Here is a 10113-nt window from a genome sequence, read left to right as displayed (position 1 = left end):
AGAGTTGAAGATAAAATACACTATAATATGGTGTATGGAAAGCAGAAGAGCAAATAAAAATTGAAGAGGCTTAATGGCAAGAGGAATTGATATATTATTGAATATTCAAAAATGTTTGTTAAGATGTAATGGTATACTTTGGATTATATTATATGTATGTTAAGAAAAACATTTGGCAAAAAAAAGTATTAGTCTCCCCCCACCCCACCCCAGGGATTTTTTGCTTGCTTTCTCACCCCGTGGGACTTTCCTGTTCTGAAGATCAAGATGCCAACTCTCAAGCATGCAAGGGTTCCACTTGGCATGTGTAGAATGCATTTTTTCATCTCGTGTTTGAGTGGTCATAGTCGTAAATGTCACCGCACATCAGCAAATAAGAGCCATAGACTTCAAAGTGAGGCTTACCTCTATTGTGTTTTCCTCAGAAAATACACACTCAACATGAATTGTAATCTTTTAAACTAAAATGTTATGAAAAATGCACTTTTCTGAGGATGGTGATTTTTCATGTTATTTTGATTAAAATTTGGAGAGACTAAGTTTATCTACGTACATATACTGGGTACTTCATCTACAGGGTACATGTGTACTTTAACGAAGCTGAGAGAAAAACCCAATGTATATACTCACAGACAAACCCCTCCCTGGGTAATCCAAACCCAATTTGAAGACATATTTTGGGGCTTAAAATTCTCATCTTATCGATGAGTATTTACAGTACTCATCAGTGTCTCTAAGAAGGCTTATGTGATACAATTCAGGCAGCCCATTTGTGAATTATCTACTTATATAGCACAGCATTACTGGGTCAATTTGCATAACCAGTCAAAACGTCTTCACAACCTGTTGATTGGCTGTAGTCCCAGCAGGTCACTAGGCCATAGAAGGTTTTAGGTATGGCACCTTCCTTTAGATAGCCCACCTTCCTTTTTTCCTCACCATATGCATGCAATACTCACCACCTGAGCTTGAACTGTAAACAGAGTGCATTCGGATCTGACGGCATGGAGAGTATTCAGAGAATTTCTGAGGATATCCTGTGGCCAAGAAACAGCTGCCCACTGGAGTTTTAGTAGCTTCTTCCTCATTGTCCATGACATTCCAGTGTTGCAGTGGGGCGCAGGCCTGACAATTTGAATAGAGGGGAAGGGGATGATGTAGCACTAACAATGAGTGAGATACAATGAACCTGTTGTGAAATAAATGTGGCCAAATAACATAATTTCAATTAAATCAGCAAAAGGGTTAAACTAACAACTGAGAATTTTGTCAAGCCAAAATCAGATTTGTCATTTAGTATTCCCTAAAAGAACAATCATTTGCAGTTGAGGGATGGAAGATCCCACCTATGTTTAAGATTCTATTACATACTTGCACACCAAGAGGTGTATGGGCCTCTTATCTTAAAATCTAGATTATCTATGATTTCCTGTAGCAATCAAGGAGGTTAAACATATGGCGAGTGGGGACAAGACCAGTACCCAGAATGTTTATCTAATGTTCTTTCCCTTCATTCTTCTTTGACATTAGGAAGCTTTGTTATAGTAGACAATAGATAATAGCTCTCCAGATTTTCACTTCAGCTCCTGTCATCTCATATTGATTTTGTTGGCTGGAGCTGAAAGTACCTGTGTTTCCCTCAAAATAAGACCAGGTTTTGTGGTTTACCAGTGCCACTGCAGCGAGGCAGGGGGGATGGAACTGGCCCTGCCCCAGCTTATCTCAGGGCCCATGCAACCAGTCCACCCATGCCCCAACACCTGCCTTGCCTCACAGCCACTGCACCAGCATCCCCATCCAACAGGATCCTTTGTGGCTGCCAGTGCAGTTCTGCTTGCTCACAGCTGCAATGGAGCAGGAGACTGAGCAATGCACTAGTACTGGTGCTGCAGCCATGAGATGAGGCAGGTGGAGCTGTCCCATGTACCCCATACTGGCTTACCTCAGGGCCCCTGCAGCCAGTCCATCCATGCCTCAACACCTGCCTCACTTTGCAGCAGCAGCAGTTCCGTCCAGCAGAACCCTGCATGGCTGCTGGCCCACATCTTCTGCTTGCTCAGGGCTGCAATGGAACATGCACCAACACCTGCCTAACCTCGTGGCTACAGCACCAACACATTGCGCAGCTTCCTGCTCAATTGCAGTTGTGAGCAAGCAGAAGAAATGGGCCAGTGACCAGATGTGTTCCTGCTGCACATAGCTGTTGGTGCTGCTGCCATGAGGTGGGTGTCACAACGTGGATGGTCTGGCTGCATGGGCCCTGGGGTAAGCCAGTGTCAGGCACATGGGGCAGATCTACCATCATCCAATCTTGCCTTGTAGCCATGGGACCACAAGCAACCAGATGGAATGGGTGGGCAGGTGGCTGCACAGGCTCTTAAATGAAGCTTATTGGGGGGGGGGGGTGTAGGGCTTATATTAAGCACACGTTTTTAAAATGCTAGGGCTTATTTTCAGGAAAGATCTTATTTTTTTAGGGAAGCAGGGTGTTTGGAATTCAAAAACATCCAGAGGACCACATCTTTCCTATATTTCTGTAGATCAAAGAGAAATGATTTCTCACTTCTGGTTAGCAAAATAGAAATGTACAAATGAATGTGGGTCACAACTAGAATGAGGAGACAACAGCACATGTACAAAACTTAACTGGAGAATTTATTTCAGTATGCCTCTTGAAAATGAACTAGAGATGCAGAAAAGTATACCAATTCAGCCTTAATTTTATGTTTCAAAGTAATCACTACAGAAGCAAAGCTATTCCAATGAATTTGGTTCTTTATCAGACTCCCAAATGTCTTAGTGGGAATCTTATTATAATTTGTTGTTAGCAATTTATTTTTATTTTTTATTTATTTTGGTCCTTATAAGGCACTTCATATTTTTAAAAACTGGCTTTATTTATTTATTTAAATTGAGGTATAATAATTGAGGGGCAATATTTTCAAAGTGCCCTGTGAAAAAATAAATCTGAAATTATTTGGATACATGTTCAGATTTGACTAAATAGTATTTCATCAATTTTGGAGTTTCTTGGATAGAATCAGAAACCACTACCCACCATGATACTTTGTTTCCAGGTGTTCACAGATGCTCCAAACCACTGTTTAGACTTGAAGGTCTTAACAGTAAGGACACCAAGTTTTTCCACTTGATTACCTGTGTAGCAATATTGGCATGGGCAAAATACAAACAATTAAAGAAGATAAATGCGTAAACATTAGCCTGCCTCCAAATAATTCCTGAGCTATGGATCTATGGCCTTGTACTTTTGTAGCTAAAATTAGGTTTCCTAATCTTTTGCAGATCATTATGCTGAGACCGAGCATAATCAATACTAGTGAAAATAAGTAGGACTCTCTCTTTTCTCTCATCTCTTCTGCAACCTCCCTATCCTTGCCTCCATTATCTCTTCCTCTCTTCTTGTTCTCCAACATACTTTCTTACACTTCTTCTTGCTCCCATTTGGACATCAAGATAGTGAAACTACGGGTGAATTGAACATTTGGACATGGTTTTTAAAATCAGAGCAAGGCCACATAGGATCTCGGGAGTGGTAGGATTCAAATAATTTAACAACTGATTCTCTGCCCTAATGATTTCTTCCAACAACCAGTTCACCAAACGGCTCAGATAGTTAACAACCGGTTCTCCCAAAGTGGTGCAAACTGGCTGAATCCCATCACTGATCTCAGGCCACAGGATGGTATCCATTCATTTGGAGGGTGGGTTGCTTCTGGCATTACTGCTGGTTCAGTGCTGTATTTGCACAAAAATAGGTCTGCGCATGTGCAAAACATTAAAAAAAGAAAAAAAAATTAAATGTGTGCAATTACAATTGTTCTGCGCATGCAAAGAACCAAAAATCAAGATGGCGTCCCCATAGGAGAACCGGTTCAGGGGCATGGCAGCCCTGGGTCGCTGCCAGTTCCAGCGACCCAGGCCGCCAAACCACTACCGGGCAGAACTGGTAGGAACCCACCTCTGATTCATTCCTCATAACAGTTATCTACCCAAAAGCTTTCAAATGTTTTCCTCCTCCTGATGATGATAGTAGCAATCATTTCCTGATGATAGTAGCAATTGCTCATAATAGCTTTATGACCAGATTGTGGAAAGCCACTCACCTTTAGTATCAAACTCAATAGGGATGCAGTTACTGCCATTAGGTTTCCAAGGGCACAAATACACAGCACCTGCTTCTATCACATCAGTTTGCGATGTGTTGGCCCGAGGGGCCCCCACGACTACATTCATGCTATGGGAGAGGGAAAAAAGAGGGGGTTGTATCTAGGTAGACAAGACCATCTATTATGAGACGACCAAAAATCTGAATAGATTTTTGTGATATCTGGAGGGAATCTATTATACTTTGGATGGTATACTACATTAAACTTGTGTTTAGTTTGCAATGAGTTTTCCTGAAGAAAAAGAAGGCGAATTGAGGATATGTATCATTCACTTAAAAGATTCTGTTGTTAAGATGTATTTGGTCATGAGGTTATAAAGCATGCAAATGAGTTGAAATGAGAATTTGGTAGATATGGTTCTCCTTTTAAACTAAACTCGGTGTGCTTTTATCACACAAACAACTGCATTATGATTGATGCTTCCAATATGTCTGCTGCATCTGACTCCTTATAGATTCCAAACTAGATTCAGAAGTATTTGGTTCTGTGAATTGCATAGAATGTTGGGTGATGGTGGTGGATGATGGGTCATCTAAACCAGAGGCCCCCGATCCCCAGATCAGTACTAGTCTATGGCTTGTTAGGGACTGGGCTGCAGAGCTGGAGGTGAGCTGCAGGTGAACGAGGGAGCAATCCCCCCCGCTTGGTTCATGGAAAAATTGTCTCCCATGAAACCGGTCCCTGGTGCCAAAAAGGTTGGGAGCCATTGATCTAGACTCTGCAGACACTCATTGGCCTATTTTGCATTTTATACTAAGGAATGGCTCTGCAATGACCAGAAACAAGGAGGTTTTAGGAGGTCAGTGGATGGAGTAAGTGTTGAAAATATGCAGAATCTTGCCATACAAAGGAATAAAAAGGGATTTTTCATTTCTACTCCCCCATTAGGATTTAGCATGGGGGAACAGGTCATGATTAATATTAGAACACTATGGTTACAGTTCTGGTGTGTTTCCAATTTTCAGCCTTTGCACTACCAATATTTAATGGAGTAGTTGGAAGATATTTCTGGACTGCAGTAACTGTGGTAGAAGTGCACTTAATGTCACTTGACTCCTGTATCAATATAATTTATTGAATAAAATACAATTGGCAGGTTTCCTCAATAAGATTTACAAAGTGCAATGGCTACATTCTCAGTAGATTCTTGTATTATTCTATAATAGCCATCAAGTTATATTACGATCTAACTCATTGTAGAAATGCAGTCTTAGAATGTTTGGTTTCACAAAGGGATATTCTCTAATAAAAGTCCTTCTAAAAATCAAGAATTTCCAAAGCAGCATGTGTACAATAAAGTATGAAGTCCCATCTTATTAGAAATATATATTTCACCTAGTATTGCCTTTGGAAAGTTGAAAACTTAGTATATTATAGCTCAATCTTTCATACTGGATATTTACTTTGTTTTTTGATATTTGTTTCAAGACATGACCTCAACAAGACGAAATCTATGCTTTTTGATTCAATGTTCATTTTTAGTATCATTGTATACATATGGGGCGTTCCTAAAAATAACTACATTGTATTCTGTGTGACAAAAATATGTAGATTGCAAAGTCAAATATTTTGGATTGCACTGATAGATTAATGTTTCTTTAGTTTCAGATCTAAATCTGTTGTAATTTTTAGAACTAGAATGAAAGAAGGTTGTATTGCATGAATCATTCTGCAAGAAACATGCAGGAAGATATTAAGAATAATTCCTATATTCATCTTTTAGAACAATGGAAAAACTGGGAAAAGGTTAACTTTGCTGTGCCACCTATAGTAGTTAGTTACAATTATTCTAGCAATGTTGTCAGAATGCGTAATCAAGTATGATCATATGATACTGGGTGATTTATCCTAAATACCAAGGATTTGATTATTTAGATTTCTTCTATTTCAGTTAGATCTTAAGTTAGTGTACCTTAGACAATTACAAACATGGCACGAATGTTAACTTTTAAAAATATGTTTATTGCATTTGATTTTTGCTTTCTCTGTGAAGGTCAGCTGCATCATAAAAACAAATCATAAATGATGGGCAAATACGGATCATCTTTTTCTGCTCTAGGTAAGTAGAGAGAACAAGGGGAGTGTGTATTGCATATGTGATGCAGGAGCAGTTTAAATTAAACAGAAAATTTCTCTACTGAAGAGTCTGAAGCAGAAAGCGTTCCCTTTCACCTTTAATAATATTTTGAAGAGGACACCTCACACAATTCTTAGATTGTATGCCTGTATAAATTATAAATGTGTAAATCTATCAGTTATTATCAGTACTTCCTGCTTTAGGATATGCTAACTGGAGTTGCTTGGTGTCCACTGATCAGAAAGTAGGTTGCATGGGCATCATCATAAATGGCATAACATACACATCAGTTTTTTGGAACAGGTAACAGGAATCAATTTCCCAATCACTTCTAGGAAACAATGTATATGCACAAAAGGATGTGTGTCATAATCAAGTTGAGTGGGCTCCTCCTGCCCATCCATTAAACTCAAGTCAAGAGCCACCTTCGATCTTTGAATAATGCTGGAAAGCAGGAACTGGCAGAGGATAGAAAATCTAGCTCAGCCTCTCCAAACCTGGCAAACTCCAGTTATAGCGCCCTATAATTTCTAAACCCAATTTAACTAAATAACCATATAGATTGTAATAACATTAAGAGATGTAACTTGGCTAATAGGTCTATGAGTCAGCAATGGAGACGTTAGCAAGAGAACACTAAGCCATAATATAGTATTATAGGTTGTTAGTGAATCATGGATAAAATTATAGCTTTATGAGTTAGTCCAGGTATTTTCAATTTTTTTCTATGGAATTTGTTAATTTAACACCACCACCCCAAATCTCCACTCTATTGATCAAAAACAGCTATGTTCATCCCCCCCACCCCTTAATCTCTCATGGACTCTTATCAAGTTCTCATGAAATCTTGAGATTCTGTGGAAAAGTTTTAAAAAGTCCTGAAATAGAGGCTTTGGCCACTGTAGCAGCACTTGGTGATATTCCATTTCAGTGTGTGTAATTGTACTACCAGTAGTCTTGAATTTACAACCACATTTGAAACCAGTATTTTCATTCTTAAGCAAGACAGTTAAGTGAGTAATACCCAATTTTATGATCTTTTTGCCATAGTTGTTAAGTGAATCACTGCAGTTATTAAGTGAATCATGATGTCATTAAGCAAATCCTACTTCCCCCATTGACTTTGCTTGCAAGAAGCCAGCTAAGAAGGTTGCCAAGCTTCAATCACATGATCCCAGGATGCTGCAATTTTTTTTAAATGCATACCATTTGCCAGTACCCAATTGCTGCAATGGTTATGTGAGGACTGATTGTAAATCACTATTTTCAGTGTTGTTTTAACTTTGGTCGCTAAGCCAATGGTTTAAGTCAAGTACTATCTGTATATTAACAAAGCACCATTCTATTTTCTTTAACTTTAGTATCTTGTAATAAACTTTGCTCAGTTGCTAGTTTAAGAATGAATAATCATTTGATTTTCATTCTTCAAATGAAATTTTTGATCTGGAAAAGTACTCTTTTAAAGAAACAAATTATATGTAGCTACTGGATGTTGAGAATCAGGAAGAGATAATTATGGAGATTAACCATCATTACGGAATTATTGAGGTCCTATTTTTATTAAATGTCCAGCTTTAACAAATCTTCAGAGATTCATTATCAGTAGTGACTTGGAATTTGTGCAAATTATTTTAATCTTTTAATAAATTGCTTAGATTTTAAACCTGTTTTCAAGATTTCACAAAACATATAACATCATTAAAATTCTCTGCTTGGGAATATATCTCTAGTATTTATAAAATAAATGGTGCTGACCTGCCCCAAGAAACGGATTACCTTGTATTCCCCAATTCCTGTTATGTAACAATGCCAGAGTCTACTATTCTCTGCCCAATATGGTCCTACCTTCCTTTACTGTCCTGGAAGAAGTCCAAAGCAAATCCAAAATAACTTCCAGTAGGGCCAGAATACACAATGGGGGCATCTGCATGCAAATTGAGGGTCCATCCTCTTTGGCAGAGGAATAGAAGTTCCACCAGGAAAGGCCAGACTATGACAAGCAAATCCAAGGACCTGTGGCCTTTAACCATCTTCTTCATATTCTTTCTTTCCAGGCACTATGCTGTTCATGCTATAACACTAATTCTCTCATACTCCTAATAACCACAACCATGACCCATTTCCTAAACTGCTTCCTCCCTATACAGCCATCGTGAGCTAAAGATATCAATTTATCAGACATCCTGCAGAAGTTCCACAGCAGGAACCGGGGAATATTAACAATAAAACATGAGAATGATGAAATGCTTGCCCTTGAAAGAAGCTGAAGCAAACTTCTATTAGGGCCCAATAACTGTTGCAAGGAAGCATCATTAACCCACCCACCCTGCCATTTTGGGGTTAATTTTCATACCATGAATGGGTTGGATGGTAACATTAAAATAGATAATTGATGAAGTGTCCTGTGAGACTTTGGAATGGAGGGAAGGCAGGTACTTCAAGTCAGCCCTGTGATTCCTAGTGGCTGCCTGAACAAGTCCCTGCAGGGTTTTTTTTTGCAAGGATTTTGCCATTGCCTCCTTCCCAGACTGAGAAAGTAATTGGCTTAAGATAACTCAGTTCTGTATCTTAGTGCCTACAGAGGAGTAGTTTCCCAGTTTCTAACATGATGCCTCCTCATTGTACCAAACCAGTTTTTATATACATATTAATTTATCTTTTAACTGATAAATTAGCAGGGACAAGAATGTAAGGCCTTTTCTCAGGAAAAGAAACTTTTTAATAAATAAAAAGGGGTGGGGGAAGATGTGTTAATATTCTAGCCAGGAAACTCAAGTAATCTTAGGCAAGGAAAAAGATGAAATTCCAATAATTCAAAATGAATTGTAAGCAATATTAGCTGACAAAGCTGTTTATTCCAGGAGGAACTGATTAACTGATCCAGAGGAACTTGAGGCAGACCCAGATGGTATCTGAAGTATGAAGAAAAAAAGGGCAACTTGGGATGATGGTGGTGGCTGAAGATAGAAGGCTCCATCCTGCCAGCTTTAGGTTTGTGCCAGTGATGCTTAATCAAGCATATATAAATCAAACACCTCCTTTACTTTTTAAACTGCTGCTACTCAAAGAGGGTTGCAGAAGAGTTGGAGAAGTCCAGCAGAGACAACTACTGAAGTGTCTTGGGCAACATCATTTCCATTGCAAAAGCCTCTTCTCATTTCCACTCAAATAGAATTAAAAATCATTAGAAAGGTTTTAGTATGCTCTGTGGGATAATTTCCTGTGAATTTACAAAGCTCTTGTGATGGATTTCCTAACACTAATATATGGCGACTCCATGAGCAGGTAGGTTTGGTGGATTTTGTTTTGTCCGAGATGTTACAAACTTGCCCTCTCTATAGCCACCTCTCCCCCATAGCTAGCAATGTTGGGTTTCTGATAGATCCTTATGTAAGAAGCTAAGAGGAAACAAGTGTCATCCTTATAAATAGAATACTGTGCTCCCCAAGATATGTAATTCATATCACAAATTATGAGCGATTCACTAAGAGGACTACTTTTTAAAAAATCATCAGCTAGCTTCTATTCATTTCCTTCCTAAGGAAAGAGCATGGACTGTTATCAACCTTCAGGAAACCGTTATCCACATTAGCACCAAGCATGCATCATTGTTGCAATTAAAAATTGTTTGTAGATATTTTTGTTACTTTTATTCACTGGATTTATAAGCTGTTCCACTCAAACCAATTGGCTGTAAGGGATGTAAAACAAAAGTGTGTGTGTGTGTGTGTGTATGTATATATGTAGTGTATTTCCTGAGACGAACACCACCAGCTCAGCCACTACACAATTATTTATTGCCTTTCCTGCATACAATTATGTCAGGCACTGGTCTCTTTCAAGCATTTT

At 38.8% G+C, this 10113-nt stretch overlaps 1 protein-coding gene across 2 annotated transcripts in view; it reads right to left on the bottom strand.

Moving 5' to 3' along the window:
* Nucleotides 1-8313, bottom strand: part of ITGA2B (integrin subunit alpha 2b) — a 61088-nt gene extending 52775 nt beyond the window's left edge. For both annotated transcript variants that reach the window (XM_081969610.1, XM_081969611.1), the window contains exons 1-4: nucleotides 8110-8313; nucleotides 4125-4255; nucleotides 3059-3156; nucleotides 960-1125 (exon numbers count right to left, since the gene is read on the bottom strand). In XM_081969610.1, the coding sequence (XP_081825736.1) occupies nucleotides 960-1125; nucleotides 3059-3156; nucleotides 4125-4255; nucleotides 8110-8303 (589 nt within the window). In that variant the 5' untranslated portion in view covers nucleotides 8304-8313. The remainder of the gene's footprint in view (nucleotides 1-959; nucleotides 1126-3058; nucleotides 3157-4124; nucleotides 4256-8109) is intronic.
* Nucleotides 8314-10113: the final 1800 nt, after the last annotated feature.

This window comes from Natrix helvetica, assembly GCF_964273705.1.
Source record: "Natrix helvetica genome assembly, chromosome: Z".
In the NCBI taxonomy this organism is placed as follows: domain Eukaryota; kingdom Metazoa; phylum Chordata; class Lepidosauria; order Squamata; family Natricidae; genus Natrix; species Natrix helvetica.
Note: the sequence above shows the minus strand (reverse complement) of the source record. Positions and strands in the feature narration are given on the sequence as shown.